This window comes from Priapulus caudatus, unplaced genomic scaffold, assembly GCF_000485595.1.
Source record: "Priapulus caudatus unplaced genomic scaffold, Priapulus_caudatus-5.0.1 Scaffold60, whole genome shotgun sequence".
Classification (NCBI taxonomy): Eukaryota; Metazoa; Priapulida; class Priapulimorpha; order Priapulimorphida; family Priapulidae; genus Priapulus; species Priapulus caudatus.
The window spans coordinates 148,783-176,630 of record NW_014577121.1 but is presented as its reverse complement, the minus strand read 5'-3'; the positions used below and the strand labels follow the sequence as shown (position 1 = coordinate 176,630).

The following is a 27,848-nucleotide window of genomic DNA, read 5'->3' as shown; positions in this document are numbered from 1 at the left end:
GATATTTCCAATGGTATTGGGCATAAGCAGAATATCTTTGCTCTACTAAACCAAGACCAACCGCTATGTCAATACGATACGTACGCCTAGGCGGAGATATCGGCTCCTAAACCTCCCCTCCACATGCCAAACCCGCCTCGAATCCACTTCTGTCCGCATACCTTCACACGTCTAAGCATTGCGGCTATCGGTTTCCGTCACGCGCTTGGAGCGCTGATAATTGATTGTCACATGCGCCAAATTTGGTACTCTTACTAGCTGCGTTGTAGAAGACTTAATTAACAAAAAACATTGGCCGCTCCAATCATGACGGGCATAGCCGTGCTAGAAAATATAATGGGAGATAAGGCATAGGCGATGCCCCCGAAAGTCACCTCCAACCCTGCACCGCATGCGCCGAAAATCATTCATAAAAATTATGGGCGGAAAAACGAACACCTCTACGAAGCAACCTAGAGGCGTTAGGTTACGGAATAAGCTGGATGCCAGGCCGTGTGAGGCATGTGGAGGGGAGGTTTAGGAGCCAATATCTCAGCCTAGGAGTATTTATTAACAAGCGGTTGGTCTTGTTTAGAGAGCAAAGAATTCTGCTTAATGAAATACGCATAAAATTATTCTAGACTCGGCAGGCAAAGTAGAATAATCATGTCGTGAAAATAGCACTATTTTCCCGTTTTTCCGTTGTACACTCTAGGTATTATTAGCTCTTGATACAAAGTAAAGTGTGAGGGCAGATTAGATGTACAGCACTAGTTCTGATGTCATTTTTATTGGATTTCACGTAAGAAATACATACTATCATACGTAAAATCTGGGCATGGAAATGTTAAATTTCTTGTGTTTCGAGCGAGTCATACTCCTCTATTATTATTCACTCCTGAGATTGATATATGGTTATATATATATATATATATATATATATATATATATATATATATATTATATATATATAATATGTATAGTATCAGCTTTTCCCCTGGCCAAAAAGGTGTGCGAGGTGGTAAATTTTGTGTGTGATGTGTTTGCGCATTTCGAGGTCCTAGCAAAGCGAGCAGCGCATGTTCCCCATGGAAATTTTTAAAAAATTGTGGCAATTTGTGGCATTCTAAGCTATTCTGAACACATGTATTGAGACTCTTGAATCTCTCTGTTCAAGTTGTCAAAAGTTTCGTCAGCGAGGGCGGTGTTTGGAGAAATGTTCTGTGTTGTCCCGTGCTGAGAATTTCGAGCGAGGCGGCCCGCCTCGCGTAATGTCAATGGCAGGGAAGAAAACACTGATAGTATTTATATATAACCTAGTGAAAAATCCACTTCGACGAATTAGCCGCTGCTGCAGTGCACACAGCACGCCACTATCTGGCACACAGGCAACTTGGAACGTCTCAATAAAAAAAAAAAGTAAATAAACACGAAAGTGTATTTAACTACCCAAAGTCTTAATGTTTCTCTACTCTATTTCGCCCTATTATTTGTTGATAACTTGCTGTAGAATGCTGTTCAAAAGAATATTCATCTGCAAGCACAAAGTACAACACAGACGCACGCCCTGTGCAGCAGAAGATAAAAGAGGGCAGGTAGGAAACGTGATCCTAAATTCGCGAATCGACGACTCGCTCAATTTCACACGATTACAGAACATATACACAACCAACAGCCTCTATACTTGTAGGCTATGTAAAGCTAATGTTCACATTTGTTCGAATTATATACTCCGTCACTTTGTTCATTAACTGACCCCAGCCAGAAGATATTCTGCGTAAAACGCTGCGGGAAAAATTCCACTCTTGTTTCTGTAAAACGCAAGACGAGATGTCTGTTTATACACGAGTAATCGCGGCCCATAGGCAATGCCGGGATGGAGCTGCTGCCTGCCTCCGAGGCTGTTTTGAGGCCCGCCAAGGCCAAGCATAATGCGAGGCGGCGTATGACGTCACAGACACGAACGTACGTTCATATTGGTAAACAACGAGTAGCGCGCGTTAGTGATATTTCGTGTTGATACGGCGGTTACCAGCAGAACCAGGAGTGAATTTCCCCCCATGATTTCACGAGATCATCTCTGGCTGGAGTAGGTAAGGAACAATAGGTACAAGTTATATTTCAGAACAAGTGAAGCATTTAGGCCTACACATAGATACCTAGGCGCTAAGTACTATAGGCCGCGCGTACAGTTGCTGGTGGGCGGCTATTAGAACATTTTAATGCGGAGGTACCTGTCGGGCCTCAATGCTGCGCAGAAAATGGATCACAAACGAAAATGAATCGGCTTTTTAACAACTTTATATCTACAGACTCTGACCTATCTTTTTCAATACTTTCCAAACTTTCACCATGTATATTATGCATTTATTCACTCAAAGTGCTAGTATACTTCGTTTCTTCATGTTGTTGGCGGACACGAGTGACATCACACGAAATGTAGACAAAACACATGGGCAGCTATGATGGCAGCCTATTACATTTTGGGTGACATCAACGCGCACAGCACTTGAAGCGTTTCAATAAATATAATCTAACATAAATAGCAAATCTATTTACTACCAAATTCTTAAATGTTTCTATACTCTGACATTTCACCTATTTATGGCCAACACAGTTTCCTGTAAATCCGGTCGCAAATCCTAACGTGCAAGCCAGATATACGCTGCGCCGCACCATTATTCTCTCGGCGCTCACTGTTGGCAACACCTACACTAATATATATATAGCAAGGTCAGGAAGCATGATCGCAAAACTTTGGCTTGACGCTGCGCTTGACTTTGCCAACGACTTTCACAGCACGAATACACATCCACAGCTTCCATCTTTGTTCTATTTTAAAAACAGTGTCTACTTGTTATAAAAACATACTGTCTCTGTTTGTAAACGCGTTAGTTGTGTCACGAGAAATCAATACAAAGACTGACGAAATTCTCGACCGTTCGCAAACCTTCTACAGTAATGTAAATGACGAATTTTTGCGATCACGCTTTCCACTGCCTGCTATATATATAGTGAAAAAAAAAAAAAAAAATTAAAAAAAAAAAAAAAAAAAAAAAAAAAGTAAGCGTGCAACGTGGAGCCCGGCGAAGAGTAATGGCGCCGGCAGCGTATATGGTTGCACGAGGATTTGGACGGAAATTTACAGGAAACTGTCGGCAATACATAGGTGAAAGAGAGTATAGAAACATTAAAGATTTGGTAGTAAATAGATTTCGTATTTAGTTAGCATTATATTTTATGAAAACGCTTTGCAACGGCCCGTGGTCACGCGTGTACACAAAGAAGCATTTGAGAAAGCGAAACGCAAGTAGTCTAGCACTTTGAGGAATAAAATGCATGAAATAACATAGTGTAAAGTTGTGGAGTGTTTAAAAAGATTAGGGCAAGATGTCATGTAGAAATAAGTGTTAAAAAGGCCCGATCATTTTGCGTTTTGTGTGGCCATTTTTCGTGAAGCATTGGGGAGCAGGTGGGCAGTTTACGAAATGAGGCATAAATGTCTAGTAGCCCTGGCGGTAGACTGTAACGCGGTATAGTAACAAGAGCTAATAGATACGCAAGAGGAGGATGTTGTTGCTGTATTCGTTATCGTGTGAAATGAAGGCGACGTTGAGGCGAATTTTACGAATCACGCTTAGCGTACCTCTGCTTTTTTATTCTTGTTTGTTGTGGCACCGAGCGTGCGGTGCGGTGTAGGTCTACTTGTGTGTTGCAAGACTGAAGCATTGCCATTTGAATGGCATTTCAGCAGTTATCGACAATAAATACAACATACTAGTAATACGGCGAAATAGAGAAGAAAAACATTAAGACTTTGGTAAGTACAAATACATTTCGTGTTTATTTATTATTGACCATTAATTATTATAATTTTTTTTATTGAGAACGTTCCAAAGGCCTGTGCCTGTGGCTGTGACTGTGCTGCTGCAGTCGCTCTCTACAACCATGCTCTCTTTACTCAGTCTTAGTCTCTATCCTTGGCCGAATGAAGTGCAGTGTTTTGAATGAGTACCGGTAATCGGCGGTAAGCTATGTATCATTGTATGTATGTATTGAGTTTAGATCTAGTACATAGCTTCGCTTACATTAACTGCCGCTGGGGCTATGAACACCCATGAGGCATCGCGATGGACAACTTATCCCGCGATTATATCCGCTATAAAACGTCTGTGGTAGGCATTAATGCCTCTTATCCGCAAGTGAATATGTCTTAAGTTATAGCCGCTACTAAATGACCTCTAACATATCTGTTGCAATGCCAATGGTCTATATTGGCGACTTCAAACGCCATTACTGCGGCGGCGCTGCAGACACGCGCAGTGCAGCGGGACTATGTTCCGCGCATGTGGCAAGGGTGGGCGGTTTGGGGTGGTTGTGAAACATGTTGTTGTTGTCAAGTAACAAATTAGCCGATCAAAAAGAGATTGTAATATTAGTTTTTGTCATGAAAGATGAACAAATTAACTATTATTAATTTGTTACTTGACACACAATATTTTTGTCGCATAACCAACACAACCGCCCACCTTCACATGCGGAAATACATAGTTCCCGCTGACCTGGCTCGGGAGTAAGTTGGTCCGCGAGCATTCCGTAATGGTTGATGCTATAGCCCAGCCGGCAGTTAAATGTAAGCGCTAATACTATAGTACTAGCTCAAGGAACGGTAATGCTAGGTTAGAATACCGTTTCAGATTCTTGCCCACAATTCCTTGTAGTTGGCTGTCGTAATTTATCCAAACCCATCGAACACAGCTAGGTCACATGTAAATAGCTCAAAGCGAATCAATAAGACCTCTGGCTTGCTCGCGCGGTAACGGGAAGCGTAATTGTTCGGTAGTTTTTGTACAGCTACAAGATTTTTCAATGGATGGATGTCAGGCGGTGTATTGACGTTAGTCACACAGCCTGGTCGGGTTACTATAGTACTACTAGTACTACTACTACTAGAGCTAGTAATAGATACCGGTATGTCAAGAACTGTAATATCCCACAGCGAATTTGCAGAGATTGATCCGAGATTTTTTTGAATTTTTCTAAACCATATCTCCTAAATGTATGCTGCATTAGTATATGGAGGAGCATATATCATCTAAACTATGACATAAGTTACTTACTCGGCCGATTCTATCTCAATCGCCATTTTTGATCTCGCGTTTTCTCGCGGGAAAAAAACTTGTTGTTATATATGGCTGCTCCCATCGTTATCAAAGTTGTTGTTGCGTCGCCTGATAATCATGTGTATTCATAGCCCTAGTTATGGATACGAATACTTGTGGTGAAAAAGAACGTTTGTCATTAGCGTATAAAAATTATAGAGAAGTTCCTTCCAAATACGTGAAGAAATATGCAAGTAACCTGAAAGAGATCGACCTTACCGCCAATAAACTCAGGTACACCGTACTACACGTGTGCTTAGCCTTTACGTATGTATAGGCTAGTATTAGTAATAGGGTACCCTATAGCCGTAGGTTGCGTAATTACCGCTTACGCAATACTGGCACTGGCAATAGTGCCAACTACCAATTACTATTAGTAAATTACCATTCCCAGCAACAGCAATACAAACACCCAAGTTATACAAGTTTATTGTTCAATCCTAGTTTGTGACCCCGGCCCTGATTTTCGCAAATGTGCTAAAAAGTATAGCATATTCCTAAAGTCGCGTTCACACGGTCATGGTTTGGCTCGAGCCAAATGGGCTAGATTTGGCTCGGGCCAAATTTGGCTCAGGCTGGTTTGAGTTTTCGCGTTCACACGTACGCAAGTGAGGTAAACATTAGGTTTAGCGTCGTAAATTAACTTGCAAACGCCACCGCCAAATGGCGCTACGCGGTCTATCGGCGTTTCGGGCATATCAGTGGAACATCGTCAGCACTCTCGTAGTTCTGGTACAGGGTAGCGAAGGAGCAGTGTAGGTCGAGCAGCGCATGTTCCCCATGGAAATTTTTGAAAAAATTGTGCAATTTGGTGCATTCTAAGCTATTCTGAACACATTGTATGAGACTCTTGAATCTCTTGTTCAAGTTGTCAAAAGTTTCGTCAGCGAGGCGGTGTTTTGGAGAAATTTCTGTGTCGTGGCTGAGAATTTGAGCGAGGCGGCCCGCCTCGCTAATGTCAATGCAGGGGAAACACTGTAGTATTATATATATAGTGAAAAATCCACTTCGACGAATTAGCCCTGCGCTGCAGTGCACCAGCACCCACTACTGCACACAGGCACTTGAAACGTCTCAATAAAAAAAAAAGAGTAAATAAACACGAAATGTATTTACTACCAAAGTCTTAATGTTTCTCTACTCTATTTCGCCTATTATTGTTGATAACTTGCTGTAAATGCTGTTCAAATATTCATCTGCAACACACAAGTACACCACACGCACGCCCTGTGCACAAGAATAAAAGAGCAGGTAGGAAAGCGTGATCCTAAAATTCGCTCGACGCTCGCTTCATTTCACACGATTACAGAACATATACACAACCAACAGCCTCTATCTTGGTAGCTATGTAAAGCTAAATGTTCACTTGTTCGAATTATAACTCTGTCCTTTGTTCTTAACTACTCCAGCCAGAGATATCTCGTAAAACCATGCGGGAAAATTCCACTCCTTGTTTCTGTAAACCAGACGAGATGTCTGTTTATACACGAGTAATGCGGCCCATAGCATGCCGGGATGAGCTGCTGCCTGCCTCCGAGCTGTTTTGAGGCCCGCCAAGCCAAGCATAATGCGAGCGGGTATGACGTCACAGACACGACTACGTTCATTGGTTAAAACAATCGAGTAGCGCCGTTAGTGATTTTCGGTTGATACGGCCGGTTTACAGAAACCAGGAGTGGAATTTCCCCGCATGATTTCACGAGATATCTCTGGCTGGAGTAGGTAAGGACAAAGGACAGAGTTATAATTCGAACAAGTGAACATTTAGCTACACATAGATACCTAGCTCTAGTACTATAGCCCGCGTACAGTTGCTGCAGGGCTATAGAACATTTTATGCCAGGTACCTGTCCCTCAATGCTGCCACGAAAAATGGCTCACAAAACGCAAAATGATCGGGCTTTTTAACACTTATTTATCTACATGGACATCTCACCTATCTTTTTCAATACTTTCCAAAACTTTACACCATGTATTTATGCATTTATTCCTCAAAGTGCTAGTATTACTTGCGTTTCGTTCTCAAATGTTGTTGCGTACACGAGTGACATCACACGAAATGTAGACAAAACACATGGGCAGCTATGATGCAGCCTATTACATTTTGGGTGACATCACGCGCACAGGCACTTGAAGCGTTTCAATAAAATATAATGCTAACTAAATACGAAATCTATTTACTACCAAATTCTTAATGTTTCTATACTCTCTTTCACCTATTATTGCCAACAGTTTCCTGTAAATTCCGTCCAAATCCTACGTGCAACCATATACGCTGCCGGCACCATTACTCTCGCGGCTCCACTGTTGCACACCTACACTAATATATATATAGCAGGTAGGAAGCATGATCGCAAAATTTGCTTGACGCTCGCTTGATTTCACACTTTCACAGCACGAATACACATCCAACAGCTTCCATCTTTGTTTCTATGTTAAAAACAGTGTTCACTTGTTATAAAAACATACTGTCTCTGTTTGTAACCGAGTTGTGTCACGAGAAATCATACAAAGACTGACGAAATTCTCGCGTTCGCAAACCTTCTACAGTAATGTAAATGAGCGAATTTTGCAATCACGCTTTCCTGCCTGCTATATATATTAGTGTAAGCGTGCAACAGTGGAGCCGCGAGAGTAATGGCGCCGGCAGCGTATATGGTTGCACGTAGGATTTGGACGGAATTTACAGGAAACTGTCGGCAATAATAGGTGAAAGAGAGTATAGAAACATTAAGAATTTGGTAGTAAATAGATTTCGTATTTAGTTAGCATTATATTTTATTGAAACGCTTCAAGCCTGTGGTCACGCGTGTACACAACAGCATTTGAAAACGAAACGCAAGTAGTTCTAGCACTTTGAGGAATAAATGCATAAATACATAGTGTAAAGTTGTGGAGTGTTTAAAAAGATAGGCAAGATGTCCATGTAGATAAATAAGTGTTAAAAAGCCCGATCATTTTGCGTTTTGTGTGCCATTTTTCGTGGAAGCATTGGGGGACAGGTGCAGTTTACGAAATCTGGCATAAAATGTTCTATAGCCCTGCGGTAACTGTACGCGGGCTATAGTACAAGAGCTAATAGATACCAAGATGGAGGATGTTGGTTGTGTATTCGTTATCGTGTGAAATGAAGCGAGCGTTGAGCGAATTTTACGATCACGCTTTGCTACCTGCTTTTTTATTCTTGTTGTTTGTGCACAGAGCGTGCGGTGCGGTGTAGGTCTACTTGTGTGTTGCAGATGAGCATTGCCATTTGAATGGCATTTACAGCAAGTTATCGACAATAATACAAATACTAGTAATAGGCGAAATAGAGAAGAAAAACATTAAGACTTTGGTAGTAAATACATTTCGTGTTTATTTATTATTGACCATTAATTATTATATTTTTTTTATTGAGACGTTCCAAGTGCCTGTGCCTGTGGCACTGTGACTGTGCTGCTGCAGTCGCTCTCACAACCATGCTCTCTTACTCAGTCTTAGTCTCTATCCTTGAGCCGAATGAAGTGGCAGTGTTTTGAATGAGTACCGGTAATCGCGGTAGGCTATGTATCATTGTATGTATGTATTGAGTTAGCTCTAGTACTATAGCCCGCTTACATTAACTGCCGCTGGGCTATAGAACGACCCATGAGGCATGCGATGGACCAACTTATCCCCGATTATATCCGGCTATAAAACGTCTGTGGTAGGCAATTAATGCCTCTTATCCGAAGTGAATATGTCTTAAGTTATAGCCGCTACTAAAATTGAACCTCTAACTATCGTTGCAATGCCAATGGTCTATTTGCGAACTTCAAACGGCCATTTCTGGCCGAGGCAGCTCCAGCAGAGGCCGCAAGTTCAGACGGGCAAACGTGAACTGTACTTAAATCCAGATGTCGGGAGGGGTAGAGCGGCGCGACTTGGGGTGGTTGTCGGGACGAGAAAACATTGTGTCGTGTCAAGTAAAAAATAAAGCGAGTGAGAAGATAGGAGATTGAGGTAATCATTATTTTTGTCATGAGAAAGACTGAACAAATTCTATTATAATTTGTTTACATTGACAACAACACAGGAGTCCATATTTTGTCCATAACACAGCACAACCCGCCCCCCCCGACGACCCTTGCCACAGGCGGACAATACATAGGTTCCGCCGCTGGACTGGCTGGAGTCGTAAGTTGGTCCCGAAGCGATCACTCGTCATGGTTGAATGCGATAGCCCGGCCCAGCGGCAGTATTATAGTGTAACCGGCTATACCTAATGAGTACTCACCTTCCAGGAAACGTAATGGCTAGGGCTTAAGGAAATACCGTTTCAGAAATTCTTGCCAGGCCCAAATTCCTCTCCACCCTTGGCGTCGGTATCGCACCAATCGGACGCACACACCCACCAGCTAAGCGTCACATGATAATAGCTCAAACGAATCAATAAAACCTCTGGCTTGCTCGCGGCTAACCCTGGCGCTAACTGGGCGCTACTTATATTATGAGTTATTCGCCGTTTTTCCTGAGCCCATGAATTGCATCGAAAACAAACGCAGACTAGCCGCCATTGTCTGCCATTCTTCAGTGCAACTAAAATCGGCAATCAGGACTGTGAATTTTCACAGTGCGTCATGGGCCAAATTACAACAGCGAACGTACGACCCTATCTCTCGGCGAATGATAAAATTATTGTAAGAGTTTTGATAGATGTGACGATTCACCTGGTTTTCAATGGTTTTAATATTTAATGATAATATTACGAGTGTATATGATAAGCTTTTTTAGTGCTCGTGCCAGGCCAAGACGCAAGTAGGGGCAACGCTATTGGTATGGTTATCGTCGTTCGGGTTTTCCGCCCGTGGGCACCGTTCGAGAAATCCATGCGCAATTGCAAACAGGCGGTCTGGCCCGGCTTGTTAGCAAAGTTTCCGCCGCTCTTGGCCTCTGAGAAATTTACAGCTGTGCGACAGCAAAACTGAAGGTATTAGTTTTTAATAACAACAGGCTTGGAAAATACTAAAGGTGAAGGTTATAGTTTGATACAAAACAGAGCAGAAATCTTAGACTTATGTAATCATTTTATTTGAGATATACGTAAATTGTTCGTTAGTCTTTGTACAGCTACAAGATTATTTCAACATGGATGTGATCGTGCAGGCGTGTATTAGACGTTAGTCACGAACAGCCCTGGTCAGGACGATTACTATAGCGGACTAGTAAGCGATGCCTGATGCGCGAGCGTCGCGAAGGCTCGTGCCAGATATTGTTAGGTTTCAGCAACCATATTTTCAGTAAGTCAATGTACTTTCAGAAGACGTAACTTTTAATATATATCATATTAATGAAAAAAACAAAGCTTGTGTCTAGAATGAGAAAGGGCCTCACCCCGGTTCTTGTTATTATTTCTCAAGAATTTTTACCAGTAACCGTTTTTTGAGATAGAACGTGCTAAAAACCCACAAAACGTAAAACGGGCTAGCAGACCCCGACCTGTGCATGGAAAGCGCGCGGAACACCGAATTTTCGACACGGGCCCAAACTTGAGCCTGCTTGGCGGCAAGTATAAGAACTCATAATATCACTTGTTATTGATATAATAATGTAGAGCCATAACCTTTACTGTTTATCTGTACCAGGGTCTGTTTATCTTTTCTTTAAAATAGTTAGATCATCTTGTTAAAAATTGTAATTAAACAAATCAAACTTCAAAATCAACTTTCCCGACATCGCGTTTGCAAAAAGAAACAACCAGCAGGCCATTTATACAGCTAATTCGTTGATCGTATTAGTATAAACGTCATCAGGTATAACTCAAAGTTGATAAAAAGCAGTTCTTATACGGCCAATTATTCATTTTGTAAAACCTAGTGCGCCACCGGGTGGGCATCACAATGACAGGTAGTGTGAGTCATAAGGGCGTAAGCGTTGCCTGGGATTGGCTGAATGCGGAACCATGGCGTGTCACTCGTTTCTTTGCCAAGTGTATGGTAATAAGACTGGTACCCGTTCACACTGACGAAGGCGTTAGTGCAGGCGTGTGGATAACCTATCGACCGGGGGAGTACCATCTACCGCTGGTAACTGGGCATGAAACCGGCATTGATGCAGCCTAAGTCAAATGTTAAACAGACTGGTTAGTGTCGCATATATTTATTCTTTTAGGTGTCTCTCTGGGCAATTTTAATCAGCACATTAGACACAAAGATAGAACCGCTTATATAGTTTGCAATATTAGTCCGGTTAATGCAAAGTGAGTTGTTGAACGAAAACATGACGTGATATTGAAGGTTCAAAAACTGTGAAACAAACTGACAACTTAGCTGGATGAAATTTCTAGTTGACTGACTCGTTACTGATTAGACTTTAATAATAATTAATATCTATCAATTCCATTATAGATGCCTCTTGTGCCAGAAATTAAGAGTGAGAGAGAGAGAAGCGAGCGAGAAGAGAGCGGCCCATTGGTTTTAGAGATGTGCCTCTCATTAACGGTGTGTCTCAACTGCATAGTAAGACTGTTTACGACAATTAGTTTTTGTATTTACTAAATCTATTATATTGGTTTCTGCATATAATTATATTCATACAATTTTCAAATGTAATTAGGCTCTAGCAGTTATATGACATACTGTATGTCTACTCATGCACTATAGTATGCTGTATTTCTGGGCAGCTTATAAGTAGAGCCCCCAAACATTATTTCCACCCTCTAATTCATTATTCGATTTTGGTAATTTACATTTTTCCCGCAAAAAGTTCGACTTCCATATTATCAATTCCTTGCACAACGTTACATGCATTACTCAAGCATATTCACATCACTATGTGATCCTGCACAATTCTATACTAAAAATCTTATATATCTACGCAGCAGTGAAATATTTTTCAATTTGAAACAGACCCCCTACGGTGTCTACGGAAAACACAGCTGCATATATAGAATCTATACGAATTTTCAATTTTTCCCTTCAAAGATTGACTGGCAACTATACAATAAGTGTTGTGCGATTTAAATGCATTCTCTTACTCTCCACGAAACCTGGCTCTACAGGATGCATTCCTCACCAGTACATATAACTTCTCAGTGGGGTAGGCTAGAGCAGCTCGAACCCAAATTAATTTTAGCTAAATTGGAGCGAATTGCTGCAAGATAAAATGTCGGTGCGCGTCGCGTGATAACCAACACAGAAATCCGAAACTATGGCTATAGGACTATACTTCAGACAACCTAGATATCACAAAATGCGAAGGCGTCTTCGCCAGCATTCGTCGTTCCATCAGTCATTTTATAACATCACACACACTCCCCGATCCATTATTCCATCACCCGAACGTATAATACTGGTGTATGCAAACCTAATTTATCTTGCAATTCGAACCGAACAAAATCTATTACCCCCCCGCCGGCGCTTTAAAAGCCACACGACCCGTCGAATGGCCTGAGGAACAATTAAAACCCAGCGACGCTTACTAAAATCGCGATAGAGCTCCTGAAACCCATAAACCCAATTCATGACAGATTAAAGCTATCACTGTAATCTACTCGCTGAGATTACTCCAGCTGGGCTATTCTTATTGGCTTCCACCTTATCTAAGACATTTTTCAGACGCGCAGTATCCAATCACACACACAAACACCACACCAGAGCTAGTAATAGATACACCGTATGCTCAAGACACTGTAATATCCAAAGCGAATTTGCAAGAGATTTCGAATCCGAGATTTTTTGAAGTTTTCTCCGTAAAACCCCATATCTCCTAAGATGTATGCCTGCATTAAGTATTATGGAGGAGCATATATCATGCTAAACTATGCTGCACATAACGCTTAAACTTACTCGCACCGCAATATCCACTATATCCCTCAATCGCGCATTTTCGGATCTCGCGAGTTTTCTCGCGGGAAAAAAACTTGTTGTATAATATGCTGCTCCATCGTATCAAAGTTGTTTGTTGCGTCGCCTGAATAATCCGATCCAGTGTAATTACATAAGACCCATAATCTAACTGGACCCTAACGAGAAATACTTGATGGTGACAAAACGACATCGTTGTCATTAGCGTATAAAAATAAATCGAGAAGTCCTTCCAAATTACGTGAAGGAAAGATATGCAGTAACCTGAAAGAATCGGACCTTAACCGCCAATAAACTCAGGTACGCGGCTGCGGCCATTTTACAAGACCGTCTACACGTGTGCTTAGCCTTTCACGCTATCGTATAGGTCAGTATTAAGTAATAGGGTACCCTATTAGATGCCGTAGGTTGCGTAATTACCGCTTACGCAATCTGGCACTGGCAATAGTGCAACCTACCAAATTAACTCATAGAAAATTAAATTACCATTCGCAGCAACAGCAATACAAACACCCAAGTTATACCAAGTTTATTGTTCAAGGTCTAGTTTGTGACCACCGCCACTGATTTTCGCAAAATGTGCTAAAAACGTATACAATATTCCTAAAGTCGCGTTTCACACGTCATCGGTTTAGCCTCGAGCCAAATGGGCTAGATTTGGCTCGGGCCAAAATTTGCTCGAGGCTGGTTTGGAGTTTTCGCGTTACCACGGTATCGCAAGTGACCGTCAAGCATTAGGCTTTAGCAGCTCGTCACAGACTCTGAACTTGCAAACGCCCCCGCCGAATGGCCTAACGCGCTCTATCTCCGGGCGTTTCGGGCATATCCAGTGAACAGCTCGTCAGCACTCTCGTAATCTCTGGTACAGAGGGTAGCGAAGGAGCCAGTGATAGGAAGCGGGGAGGAGGCGCGAGCAACAGAGAAGCGAGAGGTAGAGTAGTACTCAGATATAGTAGGCGTGAGTAGGGAGCCAGCTAGTGAACGACATCGAGGAAGGGGAGAAGGGAAGAAGCCTGGGGAGCACACGGAGACGAGGGGAGAAGCTGGTGGAGAAGGAGGAGGGGGAGAAGCCGGTGGAGGAGGAGGGGGAAAAGGGAGAAGCTGGTGGAGAAGGAGGAGGGGGAGAAGCTGGTGGAGAATGAGGAAGGGAAGAATGGAGAAGGTGGTGGAGAAGGAGGAGGGGAGAAGATGGTGGAGAAGGAGGAGGGGAGGAAGAGAGCATGAAGCTGACAGACAAAGAGCTTCCATCAATTTCGTACACAGAAGAAGATTCCTTATGTCAACAAGTCGAGAGATTTTGGCAGATGGACTACAATGAACCCATAGTGAGTGCTGATCAGGTGATGTCAGTGGAAGATCTCAGAGCGTTGAGTGGAATGGAGAAGTCGATTGTTCACATCGACGGCTATTATCGTCTTGACTTACCATGGCGTAACGAACCTCCATACTTGCTAAACAACTCTCAGTCTCTTAAGAGAAGATTCCAGCGGGATGAAGAATTATTCCGACAGTACAAGAGCTACATTGAGAAAGGGTACGCTACCAAGGTGACCTCAGCATCTGATGCAGAGGGAGGTACATTCTGGTATCTCCCACACCACGCCGTTGTTTATCCGCACAAGCAGAAATTGTGAGTAGTCTTTGACTGCAGCGAGATACAAAGGCACCTCACTGAACGATCAGCTGCTACAAGGTCCTGATTTGACCAACAGCTTGGTCGGGGTTCTGATTCGGTTCCGTCAAGAGCCGATCGCTGTGAAAGCTGACATTGAAGCCATGTTTCACCAAGTGAAAGTGACTTCTGCGCACTGTAATGCCTTGAAATTTCTGTGGTGGGAGGAAGGCAACCTCGACAAAGAACCAGAAGAGTACCGCATGAGAGTTCACCTGTTTGGGGCGACGTCGTCGCCCAGCTGCTCAAACTTTAGCCTACGGAAGACAGCCGTAACTAATCCTTCACACTTCGATGCTGAGGCAATTAAAACGGTAGAAAGAAACTTCTACGTCGATGATCTTTTGAAATCTCTCAAGTCAGTGGGAGATGCTACGAACATTGTTCGACAGTTGTGTGACCTACTAGCAGAAGGCGGATTCCGGTTAACGAAATGGATTAGCAACAGCCGGGAAGTCTTGGGTCAAATAGCAGAGGAAGACAAGAGTTCATCGCTAGTCGACATGGACTTGGGAGATTTGCCAGTCGACAGGGCATTGGGTGTGCAATGGAACACTGAAGCAGACACATTCCAGATTGGCATTGTAAAGAAGCAGAAGCCCTTCACGAGACGAGGGATTCTCTCGGTCATCAGTTCCCTGTATGATCCTCTGGGGTTTGTGGCTCCTGTGATCTTTCCAGCAAAGAGATTACTGCAAGAAATGTATGCTGTAAACAGAAACTTGGGTGGGATGAACCTGTAGGCGAAAGAGAAGCAAGGTGCTGGAAGGTATGGCTTGACGGGCTAGACCTGCTGGATGGCGTATCGATACCCAGGTGTCTGAAGCCGGAAGGATGCGACATGCCCGTCACAGTTCAGTTACATCACTTTGCTGACGCCTCCCAGAGCGGATATGGGGCTGTTTCTTACTTGAGGTTCGTCGCAAATGACAGAAAGACTCACTGTTCCTTTATGATGGGGAAATCACGGCTAGCTCCCTTGAAGACCGTAACTATCCCAAGACTTGAACTGATGGCAGCCGTAGTGGCGGTGAGATTGGATCGGACGATTAGATCAGAACTGGATATTCAAGTAGATGAGTCGATATTTTGGACAGACTCAATGATAGTTCTACAGTACATCAGAAACGAATCCAAGAGGTTCAAGACATTCGTTGCCAATCGTCTGGCAATAATCCATGAAGATTCGATGCCGAACCAGTGGAGATATGTCAATTCCGATTTAAACCCTGCAGATGACGCGTCAAGGGGTTTCAGATCTAGTGAGAGTGAGAAAATGAGAAGATGGTTGTCTGGCGCAGGCTTTTTGTGGGGAGACGAAACCTGCTGGCCAAAGCAACCTGACTTCATATCTGACGTGGAAGAGAAAGACCCTGAACTCAAACAAGAGACCAAGTCGGTTTTCGCTGTTCAGGAGGATTACATGGAGACATTGCTCAGTCGCTTTTCATCTTGGACCAAACTCCAAAGAGCGGTGGCCTGGTTGCTGCGCTACAAGGAGTATTGCCTGAAAAGGAAGGACACTGGAGACGTGAAGAAGGGAAATTTGACGGTAAAAGAATTGCGAAATGCTACACTGGAGATTGTCGGAAACGTCCAGCGAAGAGCTTTTCCTGAAATCGCGTCCGGGAAGAAGACCTCACAGGGGAAATGCAACCCTCTTCGGAAATTGAATCCCATACTTCGTGGTGGAGCTCTCAGGGTAGGCGGACGACTAGAAAATGCGCCGATTGGGTTTGACGCGAAACACCCACTCATTCTACCTAGTAGGCATCACGTGACGGATCTGATTATTGAGCATTACCATTCCTTGGCCGGTCATTTGGGACCAATGTATGTCTTGTCATTAATCAGACAGAACTTTTGGATCTTGAAAGGACATGCAGCTGTGAGACGCGTGGTAGGAAACTGCTTATTGGTGTTGAAAATTGATGTCAAGGTGATTATTTTGATGTCAAGGTAAGCTAAAAGTAGACTATGTACTAATACTATGAGCCATTGAGGTGTGCAAAACCAAAGAAGTGATCCTACATTATTTGCTTCATTGTGTCGAATTCGACAAATAGACAGAGAGCCATATACTAATTATTAGTATATGTAGATACTAATATGTGCGACGATAGATTTAGACTTATACACCACTAACCCAACCGTAGAACAGCTAGTCGATCGTAGACATCCAGGCTTTTGTGGTTCTGAAAGTCCTTGATAGTATAAAATGGACTCGGCTAGAATGTTCGGTAGTCAATTCACGAGATCTTAATAAGTACATGATGGGCACAAGTTGTGGTCCTCGCTCCATTCTCGTACGGGTGTCGATTCCCAATGCACGCAATTTTCTCGAGATAGCGTGCTTTGGCTACGTTGTCTAGTGAATCAAAGTATTTGTCCATACTACGTACACTTCAGACAGCTGGCAAATGTGCATACACCAGATACTATAAAAAGCTGCGTTTGATAGCTATATGCAGTAAAATCAGTGAAATTTCTGAACACTCGCGATGTAAACAAACTCAAGTCTATGATATGTGTTGCATGCAATCTCCCGATCTGCTCAATCTAGCAATCCGCCGACTGTGCGGCAACCTCATCGAACTCTAGCATCCCAACCCACGCTAATAAACCTTCATGCAAAGCCCTGCAAAACCGGACATGTGTAATCTCATTGAACTCTAGCAGACGAGCACCCCAACCCACGCTGATAAACCTGCCTGCAACACCCTGTAAAACCAGGTCTGCACAATCATATTGAACTCTAGCACCCCAACACGCGCTGGTAAACTTGTCTGCAAAACCGGAATCCACTTACTGCTAATATAGATTACTATAATTTAACACTATCGTACATGTACAATCTATCGATGTAAAATAGGTAGATTGCGCATATATCGGTAACACGTGTACGCAATTCTGACTACCAGTATGGCCGGCGGCACGGAATTGTAGGTAATATTGCTATTTTTAGTGCAAGTCGCGGAACCCTCTATATATTGATGACGTGATGTGCAATCCCTGAAAAAACATGCAGCAACACTGATTAATAGGGCTTTATATAGAAGATTTTGATATCCTCTGGTCACAACATGTACATGAAAGTTCCACTAGTACTCATAAAGTCTATAATCTCTAGCATGTGGTTAACAACTAGCACCACCAGGCGCACACTATGAATTTATAATATATGTAATATCATTGACATTGGAACAGCATGACCAAAAGTGCAAACATGAATGTAAACGAACATGAATGTAATTTATATGTCTTTTTTCTTTTTTTTTGCTAGGGATTTCTGGCAAGTTTTCAAAGTTTGCGAACACTGATACTAGATCATAATCCAATTGATTCCCATGTGAAGTTTCCACTATTACTGTAACATGTATACGTTGATCACGCATTGTATAGCCTGGTTGGAAACGCCCACTAAGGCTGATAGGGTCTATGTCCCCCAGGGTACTGCCGGAACGTACCCTGGTACTATCTAATATGCCGGACCGTACCTCGCCTACTCCACTAACGAATCTAGGGAGTCGCCTACGCCTACTCCCTAACCCTATCAGATAGTTACCAGGGTATGTTCCGGCAGTACCCTGGGGGACATAGACCCTATGAGCCCCACTAAGTGGTGTGAATTGGCAGCAGCCAATCACAGCATGCCTTTATATTTGAGTTGTCCGTTAGCAGTCTGGCGAGGCAGACGGTTCCTAAACGCCATTAGTGTATGTACAATAAAGCTTGACCTCGTTGATTAAATCTCTATTCTACGCATTCATTCGTGTTACAAATGTTCTTTTTTTCTTTTTTGTTAGGGACATACGATTTCTGGCAAGTTTTCAAAGTTTACGAACACTGATACTAGATCATAATCCAATTGACTCCCATGTGAAGTTTCCACTCTTACCACAGTTAGAAACGCTCTGGGTCAATCACACAAAGATAAGCAACCTCAGCATTTTCATAGCAGCTGTAGGAAAAGGATGTCCAAGTCTCAGGTAAATAAATATTAAAGATGAAAATGATGTTAACTGCAAAGATTAAGACCAAAGAAATTGTATGTACACAGAAAATGCATACAAGTATGTATTATACTGCTAATTTGTTTTTATCAATGTGATACAGTCAAGAGTCCATAATAGAGAAAAGTATGACACTGTTTTACAGCGTTTTGCGTAGTTTTCAACTTGAATTTATTCTATCAATATGTGTATAAATATATTCAAACTTTACCTTGTTTTGTTCTCTGATTCTCCCTTAGTCATGACACCACCAGTTTACCTGAAAATCGTGTTCTTCAAAAAAGTTATTTGAATACGACACGGTTTCACACAATTTTCCCAATTGTTTGCATGACATGGATGAAACTTTATAGTGGCGGCAGCACCGGACTTGTTACTACGGGACTCTGGTGGCTGTTGGGGATATTTGGCATCGAATTGTGCCATGTTTCGTATTCTTATCTCGTGCATTACGCTTCTCGCAAGAAGCGAAACAAGTGTTGTTACTGTGCTTACCTAATATCCCAACAGCCCCCAGCGTCCCGTAGTAACAAATCTGGTGCTGCCGCCGCTATAAAGTTTCATCCATGTCATGCAAACAATTGGAAAAATTGTGTAAAACCGTGTCGTATTCAAAGACCGTTTTTGAAGAACACATACGATTTTTAGGTAAACTGGTGGTGGCATATGACTAAGGGAGAATCGGAGTACAAAACAAGGTAAAGTTTGAATATATTTGCAGTCCGACCTCGTTTATCCGGCCACGTCGGGACCGGCACCCATTCGGATATGCGATTTATGCTCAGACACAGCATTTCTATGTAGTTCAGTAGTTTATGCATGATAATGTATTTACAATGATGCAATCTCTGTGTGAGCAGCGCTCGATACATGTACAAGCGCATCGCATGTTTATCTGCATCTTTTGTGCATGTGATAGCCGTATATTTCACAGGCACTTGAAGCGTTTCAATAAAATATAATGCTAACTAAATACGAAATCTATTTACTTAGTACAAAATTCTTAATGTTTCTATACTATACTACTACTAGCCAGGCCTACTCTCTTTCACCTACGGCTACACCGCCGATAGTTTCCAACCACTGCATTACCGGCTGCCATTGCTCTCGCGGCACGACTGTTTCACGCTTGCACTAATATAGAGCCCTGCGGCTCGCGAGCTCTCGCGGCACGACTGTTTCACGCTTGCACTAATATAGAGATGTCTATTTTCTGATCAAGAAATATATTGTCTTTAAAGTACTGATATGCAAGGGCATGTTTATTTTTTATGCATAACATATTTAAAACATTGTTATTGCATAGAGCATAAATTAAATGTCTGTGAATATTTTCACTTTCAGATATCTTTCCATGTTAAACACAGAAGCTGCACCAAGCTTCTTTAATGGAGGGAGTCCACAAGACTACATCGACTTTAGGTAATGTGTGTAACAATATATAGCGCTCATGCGTAGCATTGACTCGGGCTAAGTTTAGAGGATCCGATATATAGGAGGAATAGAACATGTCTCCGCTATTCGTAATAAATCCAGTTTACAGTTAGTTTCATTCTCACTCTTATCTGCTATTGTATCTCTGCATAGTTACACTCCTCATCAAACTAAAGATTTGAACAATGTGCACATAAAATAGTTGTATGTGAATCTATGTTTTATTATCACATGTGGGGAACACACTAGAATTTCCTTTTATAACTTCACGAAAAGCTTATTATATAATATGACAATCGTTTACACCACCCATGTATATTTGATGTGTGTAATGATTCACCAATAAATCTGTGAATCGCGATACAGCAGCACACAATACAATAATCGATACGCAGCGTCTGTATATCGATACAAGCGATATGGATGCTAAACAGTGATTAAGGCAAGCTAAACTACCGTATATGATCGCGTAATAACCGCGGGCGCCTATAAGCTGCACCTCAATTTGAATCGGGTAACCAAGTATTGCGCCTAGTATATTTCCCCTCATGGTATGGCGCACTTATAAACCGCAGAGCAAATACAGGGTTGAAATGTGAGGCCAAATTTGCGGTTATTACGCGAGTATATACGGTATTCATTAAAGCACATGTAATTCCTTTTAAATTTAATTCTTTCATTTATTTCATGAAGTCCTTTTCAGTATCACGTAATTATCCTTGATTGTCGTAGAAATCTGGATCAATATATGTGGTGCGCTTGTGTTGCCGCCAAAATTGTTACGGCACAACAATCAAGTGTTGATTGACTGGTGTGTGTCGTTACTGCACACATACTTTAGCACCGTTTATGGCATGCACATGAGTCGGGCTTTCGATTATGGGTTAGTTTAGAGCACACACAGAATGTCTTGGTGTGTTTCAGCCATAGAAATATATAGATTGTTTACTATATATTTCTATGCCTTTGACAACTCATAATACGTTTGTATTGTATTGTAATGTATGTTGAATCATTGATTGGCGTGGTTTACATAAATGGCCACATTCTAATTTTACTGTTATAATATGTATTCCAATATAAAAGTATTGGAATACATATTATACAGTTATAACACTAAAATTTGAATGTGGCCATTTATGTGAACTACACCAATCAACATACATTACAATATTGACCAATCTGTAATTTAATTATAAATTCACAAATGAACATTAATAATAAAAAACATTAATTCGTACATGATATAACAAATTTATCATACCATGCTATTGACAATATCTCTCTTTCTGTCTGTGTATCGTATCATGACCTACGTATGGTATCGTGACCCTAGTGTATCATTACACCTCTAGTGTATATTCATTATATAATTAACAACTTATATGTTCCATAGTCTTCAGCCTTCCGTTGGCAAGACATCCTTCACACACTGTGGTATTCTAGAAAGACACCATTTATGATTAGATACAGTTGCAAGCACACCACCTGTGTTTTCTCTTTGTACATCCTTGTGATACTGAAACTTGTTACCATGTAAATCAGTCATCTGGCCACCAAGTGAACGAAGCACAGCCTCTGGAGCACAAGTGTCCCACTTTTTACAACCGGGGTTACCATACACATAGGCACTGGCAGCTCCTTCAATCACTAACATAGTTTTATGTCCACAGCCACCTGCGTAAATGACGTCATCAGGCTTAAGGGCCTCAATTGCTTCAGTGTTAGTTTTACTACGCCGCAGCCGAGATGTAGTGACTATCCTCTTGTCCGAGTGGATTGAATATTTCTCCATTCCAAATGCGCCCAAGCCTACGACGCCCCAAACTGTACGACCTAGGATAGCTCCTGGTACCTTATAGTTATAGTAAGGCTGGTGTATCACACCAGCAATGGGTTTGCCTCGAATAGCAACACCTATCAAAACAGTAACGTGATCAAGAAACCCGTACGCATACTCAGCTGTTCCATCTAATGGATCCACCCAAATCACCACATCCTCCTCCTTGGTGGACAGTAAATTCTGGGGACAATTTTTTGCCAAAATGTCTTCTGCGAATCCGAGCTCTAGCCAGTTGTCTGCCACCTGTTCTAATGGAGTCAATGTCTCCTCTCCAATAATATGGATCTTAGAGAACCTTTTTGACAGGGACGCAGTGATGAATCTCTGTGCTCTGCGGTCAGCCTCTGTCTGCAAGTCATTCACACCTTTCTCCAAGATACCAAGTTTGCCTTCACTGGCAATATGCCTTATGATGCTACCAGCATGCTCTGCTATTACAACTGATGCAGAGACAATACGCATGACAAGCCGTGAAGTACCCATTGCTACTTGTCTGGTGTCGTTTCTCCTTGATCAGTCACACTCATATATATTAAAATTCTGAAAGGAGAGAAAAGTAAACAATATCAATCTAATGATATTTAAATCTTTGTAGAAATATTTAAAATATATATATGTCAAATGTATATTTCTGATTTCATTTCAGATTATATGTGGTAAGCCAGTTACGATCCTTAGAGTTTTTGGATTATCTTCAAATTACCTATGAGGAGAGGAAAGAGGCTAACAGAGTATACAAGCATGTAAGTATACTAATTTCACATTTAGGTTGAATTAACTCTGTTGTATTGGATTGTATAATAAAAATAAGTGATAAAAATCATTTCAATTTGTCATTAAAATATATACTAAAATTAATGATGTCACGATCATCGATTATACTCGATCATCGGTTGAACAGTGGCTAGAACCAAGCGCTTGGTTATCAAAATCCATAATCGATTTCATTGGGGGGGGGGGGAATCGAAATAAATGTAAAACTTGAACAAGAAAACTTGGAAAAGTGATGAGAATCAGAGATATCATGTATTATACACACAGTAGTAAACAGTGCAAAACAAACAGTAAACAGGGCTAAACAAGCAGTAAACAGGGCTAAACAAGCACATACATGCACACACGTACATGCACACGACGTTACGCACACGCAGGCATTCAACACCCCGAGTAACCGATTGTAACCGATCATCGGTTACTTGGGTCCAACCGATGATCGATTACGAAATTACAACCGATTGACAACACTAACTAAAATGAAGCTTTAGGTTCAAGATAAATGTCTTGCTGTGCTATCCCGAAGATGACTAAAATGTTATGAAAGCCATAATGCGTTAGTATTTCTACTACTATTTCATGTTTCATTTTGCTAGCTGCTTGTTCAGAGATTCATGGAATAACTGTAAAGATTATTAATTTCAAAACAATGTCTACACATTTAGCCAAAGAGAAAACGAAGACAGAAGTTCAAATATGACACTACAGGAGAGGAGACTGAAAAGCAAACAGACTCGGCTACATTAAACAGTACCAAAGAGGTGAAGTATACCTTAGCCTGCTATTAGAAATATGATTATTAGTAGCATTAGGAATTACCAAGATCTCATTTATGTTACTAAAAGGCAGCACTGCAAAAGTAAACGGATGAGCATGATTGCACTTTAAAGAATTACGTATTAGATTCTAATAGCAATTATCTTACACTATATATGTTTGTTTGAAAAGATTGATATGTTTATTTGGTAGATAAATCACAGACTAGATGAGACAAAGGAGCATCTTGTGCAGAGTAATGGTGTAGAAGGCATTGCTGGGAGATTTGCTGACGTCGTCCATCAGTTGGCACGTATGCAAGACTCTAGCCCAGCTGCTAATGCACCGGATATTTGAAATAACTTTACACATGACAATGTGTCTATTTTTTTATATATATACACAAGTGGTGCTACAGCTGCTACATAGTTTACTCTGTTAACTTTGAAATCACCTAAACCATGAAACTATGCGCGAACATTGAGAGCACTACAATAAAGCAGTGCGTTACTTCGATTTGCCTACATTACAAGAATGTGTTCTTTTAACTAGAAATGACAATTCATGAATATTTACAATGTGATATTAATTATTATCTAAGTATTTATTATTATGCTTTTGTGCTTAACCAAGAAACTGGCGGATTGGATGGTATGTTAGTTTACATAATGAATACTTATGAAGTTGTGTTGACCAAAATTTAACATAATATTACACTATTACAGGGTTCTCTCCAATAATTTTTGAAAACATGTCTTATGGGAAAGGGGGTGGGCCGGGGAGGGTGTTCTACTAATTGGAGTCAATTATGCATTTCATAAGTGGCCCTAATACACAGATAAACTTGATCAGTTTGGAGACATGATATACATCAAGCCATGAAAACACAGCATGACTTTGCCATGCACATGACCAGCTAACAAAGCTGGAAATTAAGGAATGATGATTACTGATTAGGCAATTAGGGCATGTTGAAGGATCTATGGGATATCACAAATTAGGTTTAGCTTTGAAAGCATTTCAGACCCGACATGCATTAGTTAAAAGGCCTGGGAAAACCCCTGTATTATATGATATTGTTAACCTATTACTTAATTTCAATGTGGAATGTAGGTTTTCACTAGTCAATTTATTTAATAAGGTTATTAAATTTGTGAACCCTAATATTGTATCAAAATGTACCTGTCATTGCACAAATAATTAATGTTTTCTTTGACATAGCTGTGTTCTGTTTATTTTTGTGTACAATTTTAGGGTAAAAGGTAAAGTCAATTTTCCCCATTCAGGCAACACATACATAGCTGAGAGACAGACACAAAGAATAAAATAGAATATAATATAATTTTACAAATGTGAATTTTATAAATATTTCTTGTGCTTTGTTACTTATGATTTATAAGTAACTTATTACTTATACTTCATGATTCACCAATTAATCAACCAGGGGCTCAGGGTCAGAAACATAAATAGTTATGACTGTCATGAGTCTTAAATGCAATATCTTTTGCAACCACTTTAAAAGTTTTTTCAATGTACTTTTAATGTCAAAATTACTCATGAAGTTTCTGTCAATGGCGCTGTGGCCAACAGCGCAGCCCAGTAAATTTACCATCAACTCTGCTCCATATCCTGCTCTGACGGCTCACTGCCTGGCAACGTCGTTGCAACGATCGTGAGTAGCTGTTCGATTTCTTGCTCGCTGAGTCTCTCCTCGCTTTCCTCAATGAGCAGCTGGATCTCCACAGCCGTTGTTGGCCTTTGGTTGAGCAGCTGCAGCTTCTCGGCCTTGGTGAGGCGGAACGGCTGGACGGCGGTCAGGAACGCTCGTACAAGCTGCGCGTCCTGCTGCGAGCACGGAGTCTTCTCCAGGTACTTGATCGTCTCGTACGATATCGTCGCGAGATGCTTCTGCAGCTTACGCATCTTCTTTCCTCCCTTTTCGCTCGACTGCAGCTCCTTGAGCAGTGAGTACACCTCGTAGTTGCTGAGAAGTAGAGTGTTTTCGCTCTTCACTTCCATTCCTCCTTGCGATTCGGTGGTTTCTCTGGAATTGAAGAAATCCAAGAAAATACATTATAGAGGGTTATGATGAAAAAAAGTGTGAGCCAACAACTGCTGCTTATCAATATTATGCTAAATTATCAATCTTTTACCTTCAGGCATGATTTTTCTTTATGTGCAGTTCTCTTCTAGACGGTAACGTAATGTGAAAACTTGTAATGCGCTACCATGAATTACATTTCTTCCTCGACTTTTATGCATATTGTTACTGGATTATACTCCAATTATTTGGCTTAAGCCTACTTGAGTAATTTAATGAAAATATATCAGTGGGAAATTTAAATATAAAGCTTTTCGTTGCTGTTTAATTTAAAAGGCCTAAACTTGTGTGGAATTATGCAGTATCAAGTAACTTCATAATGATTAGTCCGAGGGACTATATATCGAAGACGAAGAGAGACAGCTAATCAAATAAATAGATTAACTGTAGATTGCAGTACAAACAGAGAAAACTTCAATAGTGCAATTAACCAGAGGAAGATTCCAATATGAAATGAGAGAAATTAATCTATTCTTGAGAAAGTCAGAGATCCACATACATTCATCTATTTTAGTTTTAAGGTAGTAATATCAATACAAAGTGACTGTGTTTAAAAAATAAAAGATCATGAGGAACCCTATCAAAGGTCTTGGTGAATCTCTATACACACTATCAACCTGCTGAGACTTGTCAAGACTTACTGTCTAATCATGAAGAACATTGATTAACTGAGCAACAGTATAAAAACAATATCGAAAACCATGTTGATAACGAGACAGAATATCATGTCATATGATATGATGGAGTTTAAAATTCAATTGCCATTGGGAAACAAAATTTGACATCTACTAGAGTCTAGAGTCTAGACCAACTAATTGGTCAGGGTTCTCCCTACGTTGCGCAAATGGGGCGCGGTGTGGGATTCTAGTAAACCCTGCTAGTCCCAAATGTGTTCACATACACGCCGAAACAGTGGAATGCACAGGCGATGGTATCAGGAAACCTTCTCAAGAATGTTCGTTGGATCGTTATGAAAGTTGCCACGAGATGGCGCGTACGTTTAAGCTGTCTTCAAGTTAAAGATGGAAGCTCCCATCATACGTAGTAGCAACAACTATTTGCAAGACAGAATAGGTAAGCACTCATCCATTTACCTACGCAAGCCTACAGGCTGCAAATTGCAATAGAGAGCTGCCACCTGTAACCAATTAAGGCAGGCAAAAACTGCACCAACACATGCACTGGCAGCAGCCACTGGCAGTGGCATACGTTACATGTAAACATACTGACAGTACAGAATGACATAGAAATTATACGATTTAAAGAACATACACCTTCTTTAACCAAATTTAGCTTTTGAAATTTCACTGTGACATTGTAGCCTCATACATCCAGGCATGTATAGATTCTACTAGCAAACCGGCAGTCAAATTCTTTCTAACAGACAGTCAACATCCAAGTTTAACCCTCCTCTTGAGGGTCAAAAGGTTAATCCGACACTTACTCTTCGCATGTCAGCAGAAGGACATTTCATGGTCCTTTCAATAAAGCCATAAAAATGCTAGTCACCGCTGAAACAAAAAAGTTTTTCAATCGCTCCGTCAGACCATGTCCTCAGAAATGTCTAAAAATCTGGCCCTGTGCCCACTGACTTTGACCTGTGACCTCCATTTCGGCACAGTGATGGCTTTTCCTACATGATGCTATACACCGACTATCACGAGCCTAGGTCGAGCCGTTTAGATTTGTGCCGCAATTCTGCATTTCCTCTCCCTATACCTTAAGTTAAGGAGTGAGATGTTTCGCCCCTTCTTTTACACCTCTTGACCTTTGACCTTTGACCCCACAGCTTCGACATCCCAACTCGTTTTCGGATTACCCCCCACATCCCAATATCGTGACCGTACGTCGAGCGGTTAAGATTTGTGCCCAACTGTTGACGGACGCACGGACGGACGGACGCACGGACGATCATGGCGATTCTACAAGCTGCATCTGACTATGTCAGATGAGCTAATAAAAGAGTTGATCGGATGTAAAATAAACTTGTTTTATTTATTCTGATTTCCATCCCCAGAGATTCTAATCCATGTACCTGCATATTTCAGCACAAAATATCATCACAATCCAATCAACAAACTAGCCAAATTACTTGTACATAGTAGCCACGTATGTAGCCCCTCCAGCCCTACGACTCTTTCACGTTGGCAGAAAACCACTTCTCGCCACGTATAGAAGAAAACGAGCAGGTAACTTGTGGCTACCGTATAGGTACCTGTATTTGGATGCTGTTTGTTTAGTTGTATTTATATATTATATATAAACCAGAGGGTAGTAAACGCAGACCT

At 41.4% G+C, this 27,848-nt stretch overlaps 3 protein-coding genes across 5 annotated transcripts in view; 1 reads left to right on the top strand and 2 right to left on the bottom strand.

The window, feature by feature from the left end:
* LOC106821138 (WD40 repeat-containing protein SMU1) overlaps positions 1-5,141 on the bottom strand; it is a 16,230-nt gene extending 11,089 nt beyond the window's left edge. The window contains exon 1 of the mRNA XM_014825820.1: positions 5,100-5,141. Coding sequence (XP_014681306.1) covers positions 5,100-5,125 — 26 coding nt within the window. The 5' untranslated portion in view covers positions 5,126-5,141. The remainder of the gene's footprint in view (positions 1-5,099) is intronic.
* A 25-nt stretch (positions 5,142-5,166) lies between these two features.
* LOC106821142 lies at positions 5,167-24,675 on the top strand. Of its 2 annotated transcripts, XM_014825828.1 has the most exons (6): positions 5,167-5,375; positions 18,446-18,628; positions 19,997-20,074; positions 22,576-22,672; positions 23,369-23,464; positions 23,673-24,675. In XM_014825828.1, exons 1-6 carry the CDS (start codon positions 5,242-5,244, stop codon positions 23,814-23,816), a joined length of 732 nt encoding a protein of 243 aa, XP_014681314.1. In that variant the 5' UTR covers positions 5,167-5,241; the 3' UTR covers positions 23,817-24,675. The 2 variants fall into 2 exon arrangements, with proteins under 2 accessions (XP_014681314.1, XP_014681315.1); XM_014825829.1 differs by lacking the exon at positions 18,446-18,628.
* LOC106821140 (DNA-directed RNA polymerase III subunit RPC9-like) overlaps positions 20,647-27,848 on the bottom strand; it is a 15,554-nt gene continuing 8,352 nt past the window's right edge. The window contains exons 1-2 of one of the 2 annotated variants that reach the window (XM_014825826.1): positions 25,069-25,158; positions 20,647-22,469 (exon numbers count right to left, since the gene is read on the bottom strand). In XM_014825826.1, coding sequence (XP_014681312.1) covers positions 21,486-22,412 — 927 coding nt within the window. In that variant the 5' untranslated portion in view covers positions 22,413-22,469; positions 25,069-25,158 and the 3' untranslated portion in view covers positions 20,647-21,485. Of the gene's footprint in view, positions 22,470-25,068; positions 25,504-27,848 lie in introns of those variants that run through there. The other variant, XM_014825827.1, reaches the window with a different exon arrangement.

Coding starts and splice junctions, on each gene's coding strand:
- LOC106821142 (XM_014825828.1), top strand. CDS start 5,242: ATGGATACGAATACTTGTGGTGAAAAAGAACGTTTGTCATTAGCGTAT. Junction 5,376..18,445: donor CTTACCGCCAATAAACTCAG/GTACACCGTACT, acceptor CTTTTTTGTTAG/GGACATACGATTTCTGGCAA. Junction 18,629..19,996: donor AAAGGATGTCCAAGTCTCAG/GTAAATAAATAT, acceptor TTTCACTTTCAG/ATATCTTTCCATGTTAAACA.